This window comes from Platichthys flesus, chromosome 22 (assembly GCF_949316205.1).
Source record: "Platichthys flesus chromosome 22, fPlaFle2.1, whole genome shotgun sequence".
NCBI lineage: Eukaryota > Metazoa > Chordata > Actinopteri > Pleuronectiformes > Pleuronectidae > Platichthys > Platichthys flesus.
This window is the reverse complement of record NC_084966.1, coordinates 13,003,370-13,026,423: the sequence shown is the minus strand read 5'-3', so window position 1 is coordinate 13,026,423 and position 23,054 is coordinate 13,003,370. Positions and strand designations below refer to the sequence as shown.

The window sequence follows — 23,054 nt, the reverse complement described above, 5'->3', positions numbered from 1 at the left end:
CGACAGTGGCGGAGGCAAGCACGGAGCGGGTGAGTGGAAACGCGGTGACCCACGGAGGTGACAGCGGGAGAGGCACGGAGTTAACGCAGAGCAAGAGCTGCTCAAACAATGAGAGGGAGCTAACCGTAATGGTAGACAGTGGCGGTTTTGGACACGGGCGAACCGGGCAGCTGCCCGGGGCGGCTCCTTGTCAGGTCACGTGGGGGGCGGCACGGGCATTTAAAAAAAAAAAAAAAGTAATCTGACCTGCGAAGCGGTTTTCTATTATCTATCATATCACTGTGTGGGGAATTGGCAAATTGGCGCTCCCTGCAACTGCATCGCCTCTGCTTGATACTGTGTGGGGAAGGGGAGGGGGTGCGGGGGACAGTTAATCTCTGGGACTCCCAAATGGAACGGACAAGGGGGGGGATCCACTGTATAGAGCAGTGGTTATCAAACTGTGTGGCGCGCCCAATGTTTTAACGTCCGCATCTATTTAAAGGCTGAGCAGTAAAAAAATCGCTCTTTCGCGGTAGACAGGGGTGTGCAACCCGCGGCTCTGAAGTGCCGCCCCTCTGCAGTGGCTTCCTGAACAGTGTTGTGTGTGTCGCGGACGGCAAACACACACACACAGGCGTTAGGGCTTTGTGCCATCCAGTGTTTCTTGTTGCACACATAAGCCAAGGTGTAACAAGTGGGGGCTCGTCCGGTATCCGGATCCAGGTTTGTTTCTCACTCTTTTCTGTCCTGAGAAAGTAATAGGCCTCTAGTAGGTTAAGTTTCCCCTGGAATAATGTACTGGTTGCCCAGGGTGTGTGATAACTTTAGAGTGTGAATGTAGTGCTTTGAGCTTACATGGGTGGGACTAATTACATTAATTATTAGGCACTAATTAGAGGGATTTACCTTTTGGCGTTACCTTTCCTGGTAGGAATAAGAAACAGCATCTCTCTCTGGGGGTCTGTTGGTTTGTTATTTTCGTTTGTTATTTTTGTGCATAAACATGATTTGACTTTGTGTCTTGGGTACACGTCCATGTCCGTCTGGTGAGTAACAGCAAAGCTGGGGCTTTACCTGGTCATTGGTTTTGTGTTTAAAACACCTGTCATGAAATGCATGAAGACTAGGGTCTAGAGAAGGTAGTTAGCATTGGTTAGGCAGATAGTCAGGGGAAAGGTATTCCAAAGGTGATGATATATATATATATATATGGGTTGGTTCTTTTGAAAAGATGGCTACCATGGAGGATTTTGTGCAGTTTCCAAGTGTGGAGGTGCTAGGAAAAGGTACCAGGGAGCTGTTGCTAAAAATTGCAGAGTATTGTGAAATAGAGTTTCCTAAAACGGTTCGCAAGGAAGTAATGCACTCCACTTTAAAAGCCCAGTTAGGACAGGTTGGTGTTTTGCCAGTGTTTCCCCCTTCTGTTAGTTCCAGAGATGAGGTTGTTGCTGACTTTGATGACATAACATTTGAACAGAAGAAACAGGAAAGTGAAGCACGTGCCCATGAAGAGTGAGTTCAAGCAAGGGAGCAAGAATGGGAGTTTGAACGATTAAAGGTAACTACTAGGCTGCGTGAGGTTGAACTGGAGCTGATTAAAGAGCTTAAGTTGTCTCCAGTTTCGCCAGCATTTTCCACAGATACTTTTGATGTAGATTATAATTTAAGGTAACTACAAAAATTGTGAGAAGGCTGTGGATAATTTCTTTTGTCTTTTTGAGCGGTTAAGTCGAGACCGCCAGTGGACTGATGTAGAGAAGACGTTGCTTTTACAGTGTGTGCTCACAGGTAGGGCATCGTTTTTTGTTGTCTTGTGCTTTAGTTAAAGTACAGGTGTCCATGGGAGTCCAGCCATCATTACCGGTTCCAGGAGTGGTGATCATCCTAGGGAGTGATCTGTCTGGAAACAAAGTATGGCCTGATCTACTGCCTTCTCTGGTAGGTTGTTCTACCCCAGTGATGAGGGGACCTGTTAACCCAGAGGTATTTCCAGCATGTGCAGTAACCCGAGCACAGACTGATAAAGAGAACAAAAAGTTATTTCTGAATATGTTGTGTCGCTGCCTATTGTTCCTTTGTCTGTCTCTCGTAGTGATTTGATTAACTAGCAGCAAGACGATCCTTCTCTATCAGAGCTTCTCTCTCAGCCTCGCCCATCCAGTGAAATGTCCAGTTCAGCCCACGGGTATTTCCTACAAGAGGGGGTGTTGGTAAAAAATGGGTGCTTCAAGGTCAAGGGGTTTCTAGTAAGGAAATATTTCAAATTGTAATACCTAGCCCTCTAAGAGCAGGTGTGTTGCAAACTTGAAATGAGGTAAGACGTACAAACAAGTGTTTTGGTATTTTTATTGGCCTCAGTTAAAAAGTGATATTTCAGTGTACATCAAAACATGTCACGCTTGCCAGTTAACAGGTAAACCAAACCAAACTAGCAAGCTTGTTCCGCTGTCACCTAATCCTGCAGTATCCTCCCCATTTGAGCGCTTGCTGATAGACTGTGTAGGCCCTTTTTTCAAAGTCTAAGAATGGGAGTTTGTACCTGCTGACGGTGATGTGTCAATCCACTCGATACCCTGCTGCCTATCCTTTGCGAAACATTACAGCAAAATCTGTGAGGAAGGCGTTGCGTCAGTTTGTGTCGTAGGCGATCAGAGACTCGTATCTTAAGTCCAGGTGATCAGGTACTAGCTCTGTTGCCTGTGGTTACCTCTTTTTGTGTGGCAAGTGTCAGACCAGAATTATGTCATCTCCACCCTACATAGGAAAAGGTTCACCCAGCTTTGCCATACTAAACTTTTGAAACCTTATTTTTTCTCGCACTTCCACAGGAGCAGTGGTGAAACTGGTGGCGGTGGCAGTTCATTTTGAAATAGTAGACTTTTCCCCAATCTAGGGGCATGAGAAAGCTGATGAAATTGATGTCACCGGCTGAATGACAAGTCCGTTGGAAAAATTCAGAGACTGTCAGCAAATAGAAGTAAGGTGCCTTGCTCAGGGGCACTAGACAGGGTAGGGAGACTCTTGGATTTTTGGATGGATCAATCCAGGTTTCGTCTTTCGTTGTCTCTCCGTGGAGTCGAACCAGAGACCTTCTCTAGTCCAAGTTTCCGCCACTAGACCACCGCCTCTCCTCACCTATAAGGATCAGTCACCCCATTCGTGATGTGTCGTTCGTGAAAAATTTGTTCATTTTGAACGAATCCCTACAAGGACTCGGGAGAGATTCGTTCATTTTCTCGTGGCCACGCATCAGGACTGATGCATAGGCTCAGTCAAGGAAACAGAAATGATTCTTTCATTTCCCGACTGGGTTTTCGGGTACAATCTTAGGATCCTCAGATCAAATTCACTTATCCTGGGAATGTCAGCTGACGTGTTGAGATTCCCCAAATAAGTGAATTTGAGTCTAACACATTTGTAAATGTATTAAATGGATAAGACCCCAGCTGCAGGGGAGGGAGACAGACACATCATGAGAACGGAGCCAGGAATAGAGGAGTGAATTTTATTATATACAGGGGTTGCCTGCCAGTTCCAGGGTTTCAGCCCCTCTTCCCAGGCCGATTTTAGTGCACTTTTCTGGGCATGAAGTGGGAGTCAACCCACTGTGGATTTTTCATCACAAGTGATGAAATTCTAGAATTAATGTTTAAAAATAGAAAAAAGCATCTGAGGTCACGAGTCTGGGTCACTCACATCTTCCCAGAAAGTTAACTTACCTAAATTAATGTTATTTTTCCATTTAAAAGAAAATCCCTCTTCAGCATATGGCGAACAGTGTATGCAAATGTACAAAATTAATTATAAATGTCGACATTATTTACACTGTTTTGTATTGTACAATAATGGAAAACATTTTTTTTCTTAAAATAAATACGTAAAGACGTATACACAGTTGGAACACTGTTTTTATTCTTGAAAATTAAATAAATAAGCAGGACAGTGACATGAACACTCAGGTGTCTGCAACAATGCCCCCCTGCCAGCCAGGCCCCCATACTGAATGCTTAAAATGAGTTGAAATATTATGAGAAGATGAAGAGTACAGCAAATTATTTGTATTAGCATCAAAACACTTTACTGTAATTGTGTTTTAAAAGTACAGAGACAATATTTGCTAGTCGTCGAGCCATTCAAAACTTGCACCCTCTCTGTTAAAAGAGTTCTTGTTGACTCCATAGTCAAACATAACTTCCCTATCCACCAGTAAAGTCGTGTTTGCGAGGAAAAGGATGATATCCTTTTCTTCTCCATCCATGTCAACAGCAAAATGCATGGGCCTTATGTTGGATTTTCTTTTGGAGTGATCAGCCTGCCAACCGTCTGCATCCCAGGGTGGCAATGACAAGTCTCTGAGTGGGCATCAATGCACATTGCCTGTCCTTTGCTGTTCCAGAAAAAGAAGATATAGCCAGTCTCCTTTTCATTGGTGATTTTGTGAATTTCCTCGCCCTTCTTTCTGCTAACAACAGTTCCATGGTAGTCGCAGACAACCTCACCAGCCTTAAATGTGCGTGTCGTAACGATCCCTCTGCCCCTTTCGTTGAAATCCTGAATGTAAAGTCCTTTCCACTGCTGTGTTTTCACCATTGTCTAAATCTGTTTGCGGCCCATGATACGGTCAACAGATCCAGATGGAGCCCAGTTGTCGATAACTACACTGCCTATGTTGGCAGTCATCCCCTTCCATCCCTGCTTTCGTACCCATGCGTCGACTCGGTCTTTTGCTGGCATACGCCGACTGAATTGTTCTGTCAAAATAAATAACAAGTTTTGTTAGTCATGAATACAATAATAGAAATCTTTGATTTGTGCAATCGGTCTTACTTGAAAGTAATGTTAAATATAAATAAATATTAATACATACTAAAAAATTAAATAATAAGTACTCACCACGGGTATGGTTTACACGCTTTTCAAACTGAATCTTCCGCCAGCGTGTGTAAAGCTTCTGCTCCCAGTCTTGAGAGACATTCCTGCGCTCTTTCACTTGTGGCTGTTTCCCACTCAGTGTAACAGGGTGTTTTTTCAGGAGTTGATTTAGTGCCTCATGGAACCTGACCTTTTCATTTTCCCCTGGAAGCTTGTGCAAATGTATCACTGGCTGTTTCAATGAAAGGTCAGCACAATGGTCACCATGGTTGGAAGACTCATCAGACGGATGAATAGGCCCTTCTCCAAACGGCTCATGACTGTTGCCTTCTCCGGAAGGCCTGGCACTACATAAAAATGAAAAATAGTGAGATTAGAAGAAAAACAACTGCGTTCGATATAGATAATGGTGTGCTTGACTATGTAGGCATTGTCTTGACAAATATAAAATATGCTCACCTTGACGCCTCAACCATCTTGGCCAATAGATCAGCGAACAACAAAACCAATTGTTATTGCTTCATCTTCACTGACCTATCTCAGTTTGACAAATGGCTCCACGGTAAGGAATTTTTAATGTTTTCCTGTTTTATAAATACATGTTTGGAATTATTTATAGCCTGTAGAGTTAAACTAAAAAAAGTTAATCATGCCTTTTCTTTTCTTTTACAAGAAAGCTCCAAACAGGCACTATTTGCCATGTCCTGCTTGTTCCAAACCACAAGATATCCTGTCTGTCCATTTGACGAGGGTATGCATGAAAGATGGCTCGAGGGAAGATATACAAGCCATTGTTGAAAATGCCAAGAAAGAAGCAAGCGAGATCCTTAAGGAAGGCAGAATTTTCAATTATTCAGACCTCACTGAAATCATGTCAAATGAAGATTCCAATCCAAAGGTAAGTGGCTTACAGAACGTTATCTTGCTCCTTTTTTTTTGATAAGAATTTTTATATACTGATATTTTCAAATATCTTGTTTTCTTTTTGACAGACTGGTTGAGGAGCTGAAAAATCGCCACATGGTTATACGTGGCCTACCCGACTCTCAGGCCAATGCTGAGCCTTTAGCTGCTCAGACACTATCCAATACAGATGCTGAAGCTGGACCATCCACTAGAACGACTTCTAACAATGAAGGGGGTGACATGGCTGACGAGGCCCCTGTTGGCACTCGAACAAGAAAGTTTGCTCAAAAAAGCAAGCAAGAAATGAATGAGAAAGGCCTTAACGACAGACATCCTCTGAGCCACCCACTTCTCAAAGATTTTGCCATGCAAATGAAAAAAGACAAAAAGATTTGAAATTACAAACAGGAGGTAAGGACCAGTAAATGTTTAACACTTTTTCTGAGAAACCTTTATACGCATTTATATGAAGCAAAACAGTCATTGCTAGGTCACTGAACATGATGTCTTTTATTTTCAGGTTGAAAACATCTCTCGGTATCTATATTTTGCTAACAAAGAGAACGTTTCCTTGCAGTTTGTTTATGAGAGAGAAAAAGTCAAAACGTCCCTCACTAAAACCTCTGCTACTCTGAAGAAGAGAACACAGATAAATTACCTCAAGAGCTTGAAAAGATTCCTGAAATTCCACACGGACACAACCAACCTGATAAATACGGATAAGCAGCTCCATGAAGAGGCCAAATGTTTCACTCAGCTCCTCAGCCAGATGATGCCGATACTGGGCAAGCAAGCAAGGAAGGAGATCCTCAACCAAAGGTTTGTTTCATTGTACCCATATAAATGGTCAATACCTGGTAATCTTTTCTCTGCCTGCTGAAATGTGATTTGTTATCACATTTGATACTGGTGCAATTAACTGAGTTTCACTTCTATATTTCAATTCATATGTCTCATATCACACTCTTTTTTTTCTCATAGGCATGAGTGGATGCTGAACGAAAATCAGTTGTCAACTCAAGACTGTCATGCTGTATTGGTGGAGGCCAAGGATAGATTCTTGGCATGTTTGGATGCACTGTCTGAAGAGGATCCTGCCACATTGGATTCGAGCGATAACCAGATTGTGTTGTACTACCTTGAGGCTGTTTTGGTTCTAGGACACATGCAACGGCCGAGTGTGGTGGAAAACATGACTGTGAGTGAGTGGTTATCAAGGTTCAAAGAACTTTCACCGGAGAAGGGTCATCCACGTTGGGTGATTGCGGTAAAGGAGCACAAGACTGCAGCAACACAACTGGCCTCGTTTGCGCTTTCACAGGAGCAGGAGCAAGTAAGTTCACCACAATTCCTGACTGAACCTGGATAATTTCTGTTACAGCTGAAAGTAACATAATTAATGTCTTTTTCTCCCATCAATGTCCTTTCTTTTGTCCAACAGTGGTTTGATATCTACTACAGACGGTCACGGCCAGTCTTCCAGAGAGCCGGCAGGAAACGCAAGAGGGGTGAGGACATTGAGGACGTTGAGGATCCAAAAGATTTATTCTTCCTTTCCAGCACAGGGAAGGGGGTTCACCGGACCACCAATGACATTGCACGGTTGCAAAAAAAGTTCAATGTCCCGGCAGTGAGCAGCAAGGTGGTACGCAGAGTCTTTGAGACGAGCACCAAGGATATGAGCGATTCTGCAAAAACATTGGTGGCGGGCTACCTTACCCATTCAAATGCGGTAACAGAGCAGCATTACCGCTACCCCACACCTGGACAGCCTGTAAAGGGTATACACATTTTGAAAGGCATGGTTCCTTCGACAACGTCATCTTCAGGGGATGAAACCAGTGTTGGGACATGGTTTTTGTGCAAACCACAGGCCTCCTTTCAGTCAAACTTGTAACAAACATGCCGCATGTGCTGGAGTGGACTCAATCCCCCAAGATGCCACAGGTTCCATTGATCTTAGAAAGACAAGGAACTCAGTCTCCCAGAGGATGTAACAGGATGCTGCATGTCCTGGGGTCTGGGCAATGTCACACAAAGGTGTCAAGAACCACAAGGGTCAACTCCTATTGGTCACTCTGGTCCAAGACCTCTGAGGTCACCGGGGCCAATATAAGGAGAGGTCTCCCCAAAATCTTTCTCTTTCTACAATCCTTTGAAAGCCAGTAGGCTGTCCAGCCTCTCTTTCTCCAATTCTCCCGAGGGTGGAAGGCTGCTACAGCCTCTCTTCTTCCATCTCTCAGAGGGCGGAAGGCTGCTCAAGCCCTGATCCAGCTTCCTTCTCTATCCAACCCACAACCGGAGGTCAGGGGTGCAGCTCCCAGCTCACCCTTCTCAAGGAAATCTCCTCGCCCTTCAAGCTCTACAAAACTCCTCGTAGCGACTCGATGTCCTGCAGGAAAACTTCAACCAGCATCTGAGCACACCGCTCGACAGAATCACGGATGCAGAACTCTACGACCACAAAGCCAGGAGACGTCACAGAACTGCAACCTGAACAGCAACTTTCTTTTCCTCGTTCCCTCGGACTGGTAACATAATCTGGGCTTAATAATTATACATGCTAAGCAAGACTGTTTACTCGGTGTGTTTACAAGTTTGATATATGCTGTGACGTTGTAGGCATAAATTAAATGACGGTTAATAGTTAGGCTCGCCACAGGCTTTGTCCCTGACTATCATTATCTGATTAACATCCACACAGACACGCATAGCTTCTCACCTAGTTAAACCTTCCCCCTCAGCCGTAAAGCAACGGCCGTAAAGCAACCTAAGAAGAAGGGGGGGGGCTCTTATCTTAGGCACCAGTCTTTAAAGAATGCTAATTTACATTCACACGCACACACACACACCTCGTTGTTATTCAGTTTGATTGTTAAGTAATTTGTGTTTTTATACTTTATTATGTTCATAATAAATGTTCTTCTTTCACAAATGAACTGTCATTAATATTGCATAAGTGAATTTTGCCATCCGTCACAGTTAAGAACGCCATAACCTTCATTGTTCATTATATAATCTTTAATGGTAAAATATTGAGATTTCTAATTGAACTAGATCTAAATGAGACTGATCTTAATCAATGAATTGGCTATCTTTTCCCTTCTATGAAGGGTTGTGCCCCGCGAGAACTTTAACCAATTAAAGTTTTGATTTGATATAAATTATTTTCAATATTAATGTTTTATATTTTATTGAGTGCCTCAAGGCACACCATTCTATGGTAACACTTTTTACGTAATATTGCAAAACACCAGCTCCGATCCTTCAGGCGAGGGAAACCCACTGGGATGAGGAGTGTATGAGGGAGATCGAGAAGGAGTGGATGGGAGGCAGGGCCGGCCCTAGCACATTTGGTGCTCTAGGGAAGCTTCACTCCTGCCCCCCCCCCAAAAAAAAATATTTTTTCAAAACTATTTTCCAAGAAAACTTATTATAAAAGTATTTCTTTCTTTGTCGAAGTTGCTTGGCCACACACACTAACCATACGCCTCAATGCGCTAGTATGTTCTGACAACACCAAGGAGCCAGTACCCCTTCCGTTTTTACGATTTTTGGCTAATTTTTTTTTTTTTTATGTCAAACTATTGGTTGGAGATATATGTTACGGGTCCCAAGATTGATACCAAAGTAATTAAGTATATCTGTAGAATACAACATGAATGCAGCAGCAGTAACGACACAGAGCCTTCAGTTCCTCATCTGGACTGCATCTTATTTAAATTAAACACAATTTCAAGTACAAGCATTTCTCTGAGTGTAACTGCATTTTAAAGAGCAGTTACACCTTGGAATACCTTTGGAATACCTTTCCCCTGACTATCTGTCTAACCAATGCTAACTACCTTCTCTAGACCCTAGTCTTCATGCATTTCATGACAGGTGTTTTAAACACAAAACCAATGACCAGGTAAAGCACCAGCTATGCTGATACTCACCAGACGGACATGGACGTGTACCCAAGACACAAAGTCAAATCATGTTTATGCACAAAAATAACAAACAAAAATAACAAACCAACAGACCCCCCGAGAGAGATACTGTTGCTTATTCCTACCAGGAAAGGTAACGCCAAAAGGTAAATCCATCTAATTAGTGCCTGATAAATAATGCAATTAGTCCCACCAATGTAAGGTCAAAGCACTACATTCACACTCTAAAGTTATCACACACCCTGGGCTACCAGTACACTATTCCAGGGGAAACGTATCCTACTAGAGGCCTATTACTTTCTCAGGACAGAAAAGGGTGAGAAACAAACCTGGATCTGGATTTCGGACGAGCCCCCACTCGTTACACCTTGGCTCATGTGTGCAACAAGAAACACTGAATGGCACAAAGCTCTGCAGTTACAGTATTTATGCATTTATTCTACAGGAATAATACTACAAAGAACAAAATACAAAGAAAACCTCCACATGCCCATGTTGAGGTAGACCCGGTGAATGAGAGACCAGAGCCCAGTCTGCAGGCCCCTTAAGTAGTGGGCCCCCAGGTGTGCCATATCCCCACTGATCACCAGAGACCGACTCCGCCTACAGGAGCCTGAAACACAACACACACAGCAGACAACTCCAGGGTTGTCACAAGATGAATGACATGATGTATAAGGAAGATATAGGGAGGTGGTGGGGAAGGTTGAAAGAGGGGATAAGGGGCATGAGCAAGAAACACAATAAGAACAGGGGAAAGAATGAGAGAAAAGTTAAAACAGGAGTTAGACGAAGAGGAGAAGAAAGCTGGGGAAGGGGTAATTGTGACAGAGGGATGCATAAGGATGAAAGATGAACTAAAGGAGATAGAGCAGGGAATGTGAAAGGTGCAATAATTATAAGTAAGGCGAGGTATGCAATAGAGGGTGAAGAATGTACAGGGTATTTCTTAGGGCTAGAGAAGACAAGGCAGGAGAAAATTTATTTTGAGCCAGTGGAGGGAAAGGGAAGGGAAAAATTAACGGACCTTGTAGGGATAGTGGAAAGAGTTGACGAATTTTATATAGAGTTATATGAGAAAGAAGAGGTAGATGAGGAGAGTAGCAGACAGGTGATGGACAAGATGGAAGATAGACTGAGCGATGAGAATAGAGAGTTGTGCGAAGGACAGATAAGTAATGGAGAGCCAATGACTGGATGTGGCTAATGAATTTAACTTTTAAATATCTCGTCCCATCTGCCACATTAGTTCCAGGCCACATCCTCCTCTTTATCGGAGATACTGCCGAGACTCCGCAGCCCTGGACTTTATCTAATATACTGTCCTTGATGTAAAATGGCAGATTCATAAATGATACCACCAGCTCATCATTAACTAGCTCTCTAGCATGCACCATCGTTTCTCCAATTTTAAACCCATCCATGAGCCTCTCTTTACCTTACGGGTGACTCATGGTCATTACATATTTTTTCCCCCGTCCATGTGTCTACACGCCAGCAGCCCTCCACACAGCTCTCTCACGCACCTCATCAGCTCCATCGCCATTGCTTCATCCTCGCCTTCCATCTCTACCATTACGGTTAGCTCCCTCACATTCCTCTCATTGTTTCTGCAGCTCTTGCTCTGCCTTTAACTCCGTGCCTCTCCCGCTATCACCTCCGTGGGTCACCGCGTTTCCACTCACCCGCTCCGTGCTTGCCTCCGCCATTGTCACGAGGTACACTTCCAAACAGGCTCAGACACCCCCGCACAGTGCGTCACTGCAGCAGGGGGACACAAACACACTAGACAAGACAATGACAACGCTAACGTCCGGTTGGATTTACACATAAGAAGAAGAAGAGGTAGAAGTAGATAGAGTAGAAGAAAAAGCTGGGATGTGGTGGTAGATCTGGTGAAGGGGAGAGCCCAGTGTGCAGCCCTCTTAAATACTGGTCAGCAACAGGTGTGCCATATCACTGCTGATTACTAAGGTCTGACTCCGCCTGCAGGAACCTGAAACACACACAAGCACAACACCACAGCAGCACAACTCCAGGGTTGTCACACAATATTATGATAAAATTGCACATTAATTTTTATTTTCTGCACATTTCCCCTGATTCATTTACATGTATAAATAGGTATTGTGGGTGGAATCATTCGCTTACAGACTTACCACGCTGAACACGCCCCTTGAGGTCGTCACAGTGAGATGGCAAGAGCAGTGAAAGAAGCCAAACTTAAGTGTCTATTCCACAAGTAAAATAAGTTTCTACGTCAATGTATTGTCAGTTTTTCGTTTGTTCGAAAAGAAGAGTTTATTATTTTAAACAATCCTCGGACAGATTTTGCTGTTTGGGGGAAATTTCGATTTTTTTGTTTAACCTCGAAAGACGGACAGCATGGCAACAAACGAGAAGGAGCAGACAGACGTAAAAACAATCACGGACAGAGCAAGAGGAGGAGATGAAAGATGTGAAGTGAAGGACGGACAACAAGAGAACAGACAGGAAAATGCCAGTGAGAGGGCACACGGACTAAACACTTCCCCCGCTGGTCAAACGAGGCACAGAGGAAAAATATGCGGAGAGGAGCAACGAGGGGAGAGAACAGGAGGTCTCATTTAGAACCGTTGCGGGGGCTGAAACGTGCGTACGCCACTTCTCACGCAAACGTTGCGTATTTCCACGCAAACTCTGACCCATGCGTACGAACGTTTTGGAGAGGGGAAAGTGGCGACACAGACGTGAGGTGGTGAACTGAAGTCAGAGTATTGATCCACTTCATCATTTACAATAAAACCAACAGCTTAGTTTTGCTCGAGCGACATGTCTGTTCCACTCGAACCTTTGAATTTAAACATAACGTGCAGCAAATTACGTTTAGATTCCATTCAATCGTGGAGTTACGGAGCCGAGTCATTCATAGGTTTTAATAATATCTTCTAACACTGCGTGTATCATCAAATCACTGCAGTTTGACTGTGCCATCAGGCTCACAGAGCGCACTGGAGATCACTTACAGGAAATGAAGAAACTTTCCAAATAATATCCCAGAGATATTTCGTTCGGTTATTTCCACCCCTTGCTCCCTTGTTACCAAACTGACTCCCAACTCTGCACTTTCCTCCAGCCGTCCTCTTGAAAAGTTTCTCCTTCGATGTATGTTAGTTTCCTATGATCTGGTCTGGCTATGATTTGGCCTGAGTCATCAAAGCACCCTGTCTGAAGTTATTTGTAAACTCAATTAAACTGTACAATGTGCAAGGTTTTCTTTATGTAAAAGTTAATTTAAGACAGAAATAGAGTATCAAACGCAAATATAAACATGTAAATATCAAGTTTTGCTAAGATATCTTGTAATTATTTCAGAGGAGCGTGACTCTGGATCAGTTCAACCAAGAGCTAAACTTGTTTTCTGAGCTTTCGACCACTTCTCAGGGTCTTCTTCAGTGAACTCAAATAGCTTTGGCCTCATCAGGTGAGCTAAGGTTGTAATGTTGGTCTTGAGATAGTATTTTTTAATTATAAGCTGAAACATTTACTTGGTGTTTAAATCATAAAGCTGAGAAAAACATCACCTGGTATTCTTCTGGTAGTGGACTTTACTCAGGTTCACATCATTTGGAGAGCAGCTCCATCTGTTGGCTGCCTGAGGTTACTACAGCACAGTATGGTTACATGATGTGAGGCCGGAATTGTCATTTTTCTAAGCAACTGTCACTTTTATATTTAGTAAGGAAAGACACAAGGTAATACGATAAATATAACAACTAAGGCAGACATTTTAAAAAGTATGGTATATAAAGTAATGACGATATTGCTGAACATCATGTTACATGATGCATGTGTGTAGGTAGGAGTAGGCTACCCCCTTCACAGAGTTTAAAGCTATGTTTTATAATATTTGATGTTTTGATATTTACTAACTTCTTAATCTGAACATTGTAAGATGACATCTAATAATGCTCAATCTATCTAGACTCCCTGTAGTTAAGAACTCTGTCTCTACATATTTATGGACAGTGGTGATGAATGATGAGGAAACAGCTCTTTGTGGAAAGACGTGTGTGGCTCTTAAAAGAGCCTTTTACCAGGATGGACATGTTTCACAGTGAGGACAGCTCACTTCTTCTTGGCTGCTGTCTTCTTCACTTTGGGTTTGGCGACCTTCTTCGCGGGGGACTTCTTGGCAGCAGGCGCCTTTTTCACCACCTTCTTGGAACTCTTGGTGGGCTTCTTGGCCGCTGCTGGTTTAGCCACCTTCTTCGGGGACTTTTTAGCGGCTGCTGGCTTCTTGGCTGCCGCTGACTTGGGCTTTTTAGCCACTGCGGGTTTCTTGGCGGCGGGCATCTTGGCTTTGGGAGCGGCCTTCTTCACTGCCTCTTTCTTGCTCATCTTGAACGAGCCGGTGGCCCCGGTTCCCTTGGTCTGGACCAGGGTCCCGCTGACCACCAGCTTCTTGATGGTGGTGTTGACGCGGGAATTGTTCTTCTCCACATCGTAGCCTCCGGCAGCCAGAGCCTTCTTGAGGGCGGACACGGACGCGCCACTGTGCTCCTTGGACGTGGACACGGCCTTCACGATGAGCTCACTGACGCTGGGGCCGGCGGTCTTCGGTTTCACAACCTTCTTCTTGGCCGCTTTAACCTTGGCGGCGGCTGGAGCTGGAGCTGGAGCGACTTCTGCCATCTTTCTCTTTGCGTTTAGATCAACGACAAACTATCGGAGTGAGTTACCGGACTGATGGAGAGTCCCTATCAGGAGGTGGTACTTGAACACACCATGAGAACCGTGGAGACTCAATCGAGCCGTGGCTCCCGTGTACAGTGTGAACGCACAGACACTTGTGTTTTCTCTTCACTGATAAACGAGTAAAAACTCAGTGGGTGAGCGGTGCTGGAGGCTGACAGTGAGGAAGCAGGTAGCGGACTTATTTGTCTTCATGTTGAAGTCATGAAGAGCTCTGATGCTCTCTGCATTTGGTCGGTGGAGCCCCCGAACACGCCCCGTTCACCGCGGTGAGCAGCGCTGCTCAGCGGCTTTTCCCACTAGTTTCTCTCCTAAAATGAGTTCAAAAGCACCACAGCTCCACCAAAACCCGTTTCCTAGCTGCTCCACATGTTTGTTCAGAGACACCGAGTGAAAACAAGCACCTGTTGAGGATCTCTTAGTAATAAAATCAAGTAATTGTGCAGGAAGCAAACACACCGCTGATGGCCGAGGCTCCTGGTGAAGTTGAGCCAGATTTCCTATCAGAACCGTGAACGTTTCATGCTGAGGATGCTGGAGAGTCATTATAGAAGTAGGGCTACATTTCATATCCATGTTGAGTTTGATCAAATGTTCATTTTAAGTCATGATAAAATTAATATTGGGGCACATTTGTCTCATTTGACACAAAAAGTCAAAAGTTTATATAAATTATTTTCCAGAAAATGTTTAAGCTTTACTGGGATTTGCTTTTCTCTACTTAGTAAATACCAAGTTGTGCTCATCATATTAACACTAGGATACATGTTTCTGTATATTATGATAATAATTATTTGTGTAAATAATCATTAAACCTAACAAACGTTTCTGGAAAACTGTTTGACCAGTGTGTGAGATATCTCTGTTAATCTGTCAATATATGTTACCTATTGATCAATAGATCAAGTCTTCTCAGACTTTTATAGCCAATAACACATTCATATTACAAATGAAGGCCTTAGTGTCAACAAACACTGTGTTTATCCAGAGTGTACACACGTGTGCAGTATGTTAAAGTGTTTGTGTAGATTGAAGTGTGTACACATGTCATTTTAACCATTCAAACAGACTTTATTTATTGTGACGACCCCTAGGTGTCGCTGTTCTTCCGTTCCCAGAACTACAGGTGGAGTGGGCGTCAGCGACAATAAGAGCACATCTTGGCCTGGTGTGCTCTGCCCTTTAAAAGACTGGCCAGATTCGTCTTGCGCCACCTACGGGACGAGGTTGGTTCTCCCGGACGCCAGCAGCCTTTTCGGTTTTCTTCATGGAGACTTTGGTTTGTTGTTTGTTCCATTAATAAATATTCTAATAGAGCCACAGTTCACCCGTGTCGTCTCCCTCCTTGCCACAGTCGTGAGCAAATGGGGGCTCGTCCGGTGCACGCTTTTCCTCCACGTTTGTGAAAGACTGGATAGGCGGAGAATCGATTTTTGTGAATGAGACCTGTGATCAGGTAATGTGTGAGCGTAGTGTGACGTCCAACACCAAGTCAGCTGTGCGCCTCGTGTTTTTGTGAATGAGCGGTGTAGTTTGTTTGTGTGGGAGATGTTCGGGTAAGTGAACTGACGCTGTTGTGTGTTGGCTTGTTTCTCCGTGTTGCTGTGCCGGGTATTTCCTGGTGTTCCTTATTTTTTTTTGTGTGTGGTGTGAAAGTGGTTCGAGCAGTTGTCTCGGGAGCATGTCCGATGCTGCAGGTGGAGTCGCCAGTTTGCGGGATTCAGTGCATAAATACCCACCACAACTAGCACCTGGGGCCGGTATTTCAAAATGATCCGACAGGATTAATCCACCTGGTTTGGATTAAATCCTGATCAGATCCTAAAAACGGGTATTTCAAAGCAAATCTGATCATGAAGATTCAGATTCAGATTTGGCAATCCAATCCTGCCTTTGATCCGGATTAAGGCTGCTGTTGAGTATTTCAAAACTTAAGTGGGAAATCTGGATCAGTTTGATCCTAAAAATCAGGATCACCCTGATCCCACCTCAGAGGTGGATTTGAGGGAGGTTACATGTTAAGATTTGAACAGTTGAAGTGTAACTGCTCCCAAAGTTCTTTGTTTAATACAACTAAGCTTCACTGCTGTTTGATCAATGTTTATTTCCTTTTCACGTTCCTTTTTTTTCTTCTGCAAACATGCACGCTGTTCACTGCAATGCTTTAACAAATCGGCGTCATAAGTGCAACACAGAATAAACACTACACTACTGCGTGCAAGTGACATTACAAACTCCAATTAACAAGGAATTATGAAGGAAAAACAACGTGATTTATTAAACAAACAGTGTTAAACTATGCAGTATACATTTCAGTCTTTTAACTGCTTTTCCAGCAACTGAATTCTTAACTTCACTTCTTCTTGTTTAAGAAGTGTTAGTTTGATTTGTTCATTTGTTAGAATTATTTGTTGCTGAGCTCGTTCCGTTTCCACCTTCAGTAGTTCATTGTAGCCATCCCCCTTCTCAGCTTGCCTTTTGCGCTTACATGGTGGTGGTGGTGCCGGTGGATTCCACATCTCCTCCAAGACAGGGCTCTGGCTTGTGCTGGGCTCTTCAAATGCCAGCTCCACAGGGGTGAGGGTGACCAATTCAGCAGACAGGTTCAGAGGCTCCGTGGGGTCGATTGACTCCCCTGTACCAGCTGGCAGTATTCCAAACAAGGCTTGGGAACTCTCACCTCCTATGATGTCCAAAACCGTATCAGTGAACTCCCACGTTTTATGGACTTGTTCCCTGTTTGGGGGTTTTTCGCCTCAGAATGGTCCTTTGTAGCCTTTTGCTTTAAGTTTTTCCACCTAAGCTGAACCTGCTCAACACTCCGCCGTTGGCCACTACCAGTGGCATTAATTTGCCTTGTTATGTCGGCCCATATTTTATTTTTTATTTTTGAGGACAGAGAACTCTGTCCAGGACCACTAAAACCTCCAAAAAAGGGCCTGGTAATTGGCACGAACACCCTCCAAAAGGGCCGTTGTCTCTGCTGTTGTGAAATTACTTCCTTTATTCTTCTCCATGTTGTCTGAGAAAGCCCTATCACTAAGGAAGGCCTTAAATACCATAAAGCTGAATTGAAAGCAGGTGAGAAAGAACAGGTCACAGACTTTAAAACTGGGCTCGTTAGGTCAATGACCTTTGCTTCTGCAACATGACATCCATAGTACATGTCCTGCGGCACCGTCCGAGACGATACAAGCCTCGTCAGTATGTCCAACAAGGTAATTTCATTGAGCAGTACTCAAATGATGAGCTTTATGCACGGTTTAGATTTCGAAGAGAAGATATTTTGTATATATGTGAAATTCTTCGCCCACATCTTCAACGTCCTACAAGAAGGAGTCATGCCTTAACTGTGGAGGAGCAGGTGCTTATTGCCCTACGTTTCTTTGCCTGTGGATCCTTCTATGAAGTCATTGCAGATGGCCTGGCTGTGACAAAGTCTACAGTGGGACACGTCATGCATTCAGTGGCAGCAGCCCTGGCTGGTCTAATTCACCAGTATGTGAGATTTCCAGATACTGAGGAAGAAATAACACAAACCAAGAGAAAATTCTTCTCAATTGCCAGGATGCCTAACACTATTGGTGCCATCGACTGCACCCACATACACATTCAGGCACCCCATGAAAGAGAATGGGAATTTGTCAACAGAAAGGGACGGCATAGTATCAACGTGCAGCTCATAGGGAATGCTGACCTTAAAATAACCAACTGTGTTGTGAGATGGCCTGGTTCTGTACATGATGCACGGATTCTAAGAGAAAGTCATCTCTACAGAAGACTGCAACAAACTGCGCCGGATGGTATCCTCCTGGGTGACAGTGGTGTCGTGGCAATTTCTACAATCCCACCTTTAGCAAGGAGGAAACGAGACACAATTCTCTCACAGTATTGTCACACATTTAATGCTCGAGCATGGTACATACAACAGAGTTGAGTTTGTCATATGCACCCAGACAGAAGACAGTGGTTGGTATTTATACATTTGGCTAACCCACCCATTCGGGAGGGGGTGGTTAAACAGTTAATGACATGCAAAAAGGGAGCACTTCAAACATCTTACAGCTCCTCCTAGAGAGGAACAAAACGTATCGATCAGCCTCTTTGATATTCAGGAAATAGGTGAAAGTATGTCCCCTGTCCCCTGCTTTATCTCAGACCCCTGGAGTGTAACATCTGTCTTAATGTCTACTACCACCATAAATCCCCCGCGGTTTAAAGTCTTTGTTAGGTGAATTTGTGGGTGAGAAAGTCACATAACATCAAAGTAGTTCTTTACATCCAGACTAATTAGATTACTGTGACTGGAGTATTCAGGCTAACACTATTTCCTGTTGAACTCAGTTCAACAGGAAATAGCAACATCAAAGTGACATTTGTTAGAGATTCAATATTGATCAATCAAAGTATACCACATGTTACATTTCCCTTACAGTGGCTACCCACTTCTACGGTGGCTTATGACCCCCTTTGCTACTGTCACATGTGACCCACAGCAGAGGTATAACAATGCACACAGCGCAACAAGGGGAACAATTGAGCGTATCAATGGTGTTTTAAAAGGCAGATTTGCCTGCCTGAACTATCTTCGTGTGGAGCCGAAGCAGGCCTGCAATATAATATCTGCCTGCATTGATCTTCATAACATTGCCCAATTGAGAAGAGTTCCTCTGAATGAAGACATCCTGGACAGACCACCACTTGAGGCAGAAGTACCACAGCTGCAGCCACCACCACCACCACCACCACCACCACATCAAGCAGATGAACCAGCAGGAAGAGCAGTTCGAAATGCCATGGTTAATTTGTATTTCTCTTGATCCTCATTGATAAGGTCTGGTGCTTTTGTTTAACAAAACTTCGATTTGTATGTTTAAGTTTGAATATGAATGCCTTATTTAAGTAACAGTTTTTTTTGTTAAGTTACCCACTGATAAAGGCCTCCACTGAAACTCTGTCAAATGTTTTTATTCACATGCATTCAGCACACACACTTAATTTTCATAGCCAAAGCTCAAAAAGTAATGCCATTTGGAGCAAGTCTGTGCAAGTCTCTTCCCACAGACATCTGTAAAGAAAATCTAATATTAAGGTTTTAGGGCTGTCCCCTTTGTTAACAACTGTTTCCTAAAAAGATATGTACAACACATTTTAAAATCTACACACAATGCCTTGCGAGTGAATGCATTCAAATGGACTGTGGACCGCGACATACAGACGCTAGCCTATTTACTAGCTTGTTAGCTCCTTAACACAGGAGTCAATGGAGCAGCGTTAGCTCGCATTAGCGCGAACTCTGCTTAATTAGAGATCGCCGAGCTCTTCTTTCAACTTTGTGCTGATTTACATAATTGGTTAACTCAATATAATGATTGCCTTTCATCTAGTCTGAGGACGCATCAACACTGGCTAAGATTATACTTTAATTCAGAGACAATAGTTGAGCTAGCTTCTCCTTTTTCTGTAAAATGTTGGCTCCATTTCCTGTTTCCTGTCTGTGATCCAGGGGGCGGGACGGATTTGGACATCCCAATCTGCCGGTATCAGGATCACTCTGATCCAATCCAGCAAAGTTTTGAAATACCGGGATAGATCAGGTTGATCCGTGGCTGAGGTAAGGGGGATTTGGTTATCCGGATCATTCTGATCTGGATTACAAGTTTTGAAATACCGGTCCCAGGAGACTGGGGGGGGGGGGGGGGGGGTCTTTAATCAGTTTCTGGTTAGGCAGTCAGCGGGACAGCGCTGCAGTGATGTGTTGCTGTGTACAGCTTGAGAAGTGTGACCACTGGTGCACAGAGTTAAATGTTAATATTCAGGCAGGTTAGCTGTGTTTTTCAGTCATGGCTACTGTGGATGGGTTTCTGAGTGCTCCGTCAGAGGAGTTATTAGACCGCTGTTCGTGAGATCAATTAATTCAAATTGCTGATCATTTCAAGATGGATATCGGGGATAAACGTTTAAATGAGAATGTCAGGAGGATCCTCATGATAATCTGGTGGAAATTGGAGTAATTGACACAAAATTCCAGGAGGTGACTCATGGGGAAATTAAACAAATGGAGCAGGAAGTTCGCCGACTAAGTTTATCTCATGTTGAGGGCCCGGTCCCTGTTTTTCCGGCACTGTCACGCTCTTTCGATGTGACCAGTTGTCTGCGTCTACTTTGAAGTATCCTGAAATGATCGATTCCTCAAGCTAAAATTCAATAGTCAGGTCCAATCACTGCCGTACTCAGCCAGATTCAATACTGCGCTGGGTGCGGAATACTTTAGAGTAATTCACGACAAGCAAATAAGAGTATGCAGGATGTGTGTACAGCCGGGACATATACTAAGGGAATGCCTGGAACAATACTAAATGCAGCCTCTGTTTAAATAAATTGGAGTGTGTGTGCAACAAAAGTGAAACAGGGGAGTGTCAAGATGAGTCTGGGGACAATGAGGAAGTCAGTCTGAGCGAGGAGAGCACAGGTGAAGAGGAGGAGGAAATGGAGTGCGCGCAGGAAGAGGAGGCGGCTGGTGCGGCTGGTGCGGCCAGTGCGTTGAGGCCTGGCGCGAAGCGGGAGGGAGGAGGAGAAAACAAAGGGTTAAATAACTGAACGAAAGACAAAAAAACAGAACGAAAACAGCACGGACTGCGGAGAACGGGACAGCACGGCGCGGCAGTCAGCTGCCGAGCTTAGCTCCGTGAGAGAAACACAGAGCGGCGCGGCTCCTACAGAGACTGCAGCCCAGGCTCTCGATCCAAAAGGACTCGACTCAGACTCAGACAAGGACTTGGTGATGAAAATAACACAAATAAGGAGAAGACAAAACACGGAGAGGAAGCAAAGAATTAACAACAATGTGAGAGCAAACAAAGTGTATGTTTTTACTCTGCAAATTAGCAATGATTCTCATCTACTATTCGAAACGCTACGTGAACATGTCGCGCGATGGCGCTGCAGATGTTGTGTGGGGTCAACTCCACCGACTGAGAATGCAAACGAGTGAGAACGCATCACTCGCCCGACGGTCACTCTCATCGTTGACAAGTGAGTAAGTTGTTTATCGTTAACTGCAAATGACACTTGACAGTCTGCATGTATTGATTTTTCAAATTCTATTTGCACATGCTGCACGTTTAATTACAACCCTCCACTGTGCATGTCTCCATCACGTGCACAGATAACTGCCAGCATACAGCAGGTCTACAGCAGGTCTAATAAGGTCTGCTGTAGGTAATAATAGGTAATAATAGGTGGTCAGGTAAGTTACGAAAATATGTTAGCATGCTGATTGAGGATTATTCATCTGTTTATCTAGCCTATTTCTATTCAATTAACCATCATTTGTAAAATATTTTTAAAGTAGATTCCAATTGGTCATCTATTTACATCTCTGGCATTGCTTTAGTGTTTTTACAAACTTTTTTCTCATCTTATTCTACAGAACAATCCCAACAATCCTCTCCTGGAACCGTCACCTTATCGTGGTGGAGAGGTTTGCGTGTCCCTATGAACCTGAGGGCTGTGTTGTCTGGAGCCTTGTGCTCCTGGTAGGGTCTCTCATGGCAGACTGGTCTCAGGTGAGGGGCCAGACTAAGAATGGTTCAAAAAACCTCAATGAATAACGAAAAAAGAGGAGATGTGACCCGGCCCGGAGGGAGCCCGGGGCCCCCGTCTGGAGCTAGGCCCAGACGGAGGGCTCGATGGCGAGCGCCTGGTGGCCGAGTTTGCCACGGAGCCCGGTCGGGCATAGCCCGAACAAACTACGTGGCACCCCCCCTCTCTTCATCCCATGGGCCCACCACCTGTGGGAAGACCCGTTGGGGTCGGGTGCGCAGCCACATGGGTGGCAGCGAAGGTCAGGGGTCTCGACGGACCAGACCCGGGCGGCAGAAGCTGGTTCTGGGGATGTGGAACGTCACCTCGCTGTGGGGAAAGGAACCGGAGCTTGTGAGGGAGGTGGAGCGCTATCAGTTAGATCTGGTGGGGCTTACCTCCACGCACAGTCTCAGCTCTGGTACCGTACTCCTGGATAAGGGTTGGACTCTATTCTTCTCCGGAGTTGCCGAGGGCGTGAGGCGCCGGGCGGGTGTGGGGATACTCATAAATCCCCGGCTGAGCGCCGCGGTGTTGGAGTTTACCCCGGTAGACGAGAGGGTCGCCTCCCTGCGCCTAAGGGTTGTAGGGGGGAAAACTCTGACTGTTGTTTGTGCGTATGCACCAAACAGCAGCTCAGAGTACTCAGCCTTCTTGGAGACCCTGAATGGAGTCCTGTATGGGGCTCCAGTAGGGGACTCCGTAGTTCTGCTGGGTGACTTCAACGCCCACGTGGGCAACGATGGAGACACCTGGAGAGGCGTGGTGGGGAGGAACGGCCTCCCTGATCTAAACCCGAGCGGTCGTTTGTTATTGGACTTCTGTGCTAGTCATGGATTATCCATAACAAACACCATGTTCGAACATAAGGGTGCTCATAAGTGTATCTGGTACCAGAGTACCCTAGGCCGAAGATCAATGATCGATTTTGTGATTGTGTCATCTGATCTGAGGCCGCATGTTTTGGACACTCGGGTAAAGAGAAGGGGCGGAACTGTCAACCGACCACCATCTGGTTGTGAGTTGGATCAGGGAATGGGGGAA

The 23,054-nt window shown here is 44.6% G+C and overlaps 2 protein-coding genes across 2 annotated transcripts in view; one reads left to right on the top strand and one right to left on the bottom strand.

Annotated features, from left to right (window-relative positions):
- Positions 1-23,054, bottom strand: part of LOC133933466 (histone H4-like) — a 744,890-nt gene that overhangs the window by 255,279 nt on the left and 466,557 nt on the right. The gene's annotated exons all lie outside the window — the stretch shown is intronic.
- Positions 6,644-7,728, top strand: LOC133933468 (uncharacterized). Its single transcript, XM_062380597.1, has 2 exons — positions 6,644-7,093; positions 7,202-7,728. The coding sequence occupies exons 1-2, from the start codon at positions 6,752-6,754 to the stop codon at positions 7,655-7,657; spliced, it is 798 nt and encodes a 265-aa protein (XP_062236581.1). The 5' UTR covers positions 6,644-6,751; the 3' UTR covers positions 7,658-7,728.

Excerpts from the sequence above, each read along its gene's own strand:
- LOC133933468 (XM_062380597.1), top strand. The coding sequence starts at position 6,752 with ATGCTGAACGAAAATCAGTTGTCAACTCAAGACTGTCATGCTGTATTG. Across the intron at positions 7,094-7,201 it reads TTTCACAGGAGCAGGAGCAA|TGGTTTGATATCTACTACAG; the intron begins GTAAGTTCACCA and ends TTTGTCCAACAG.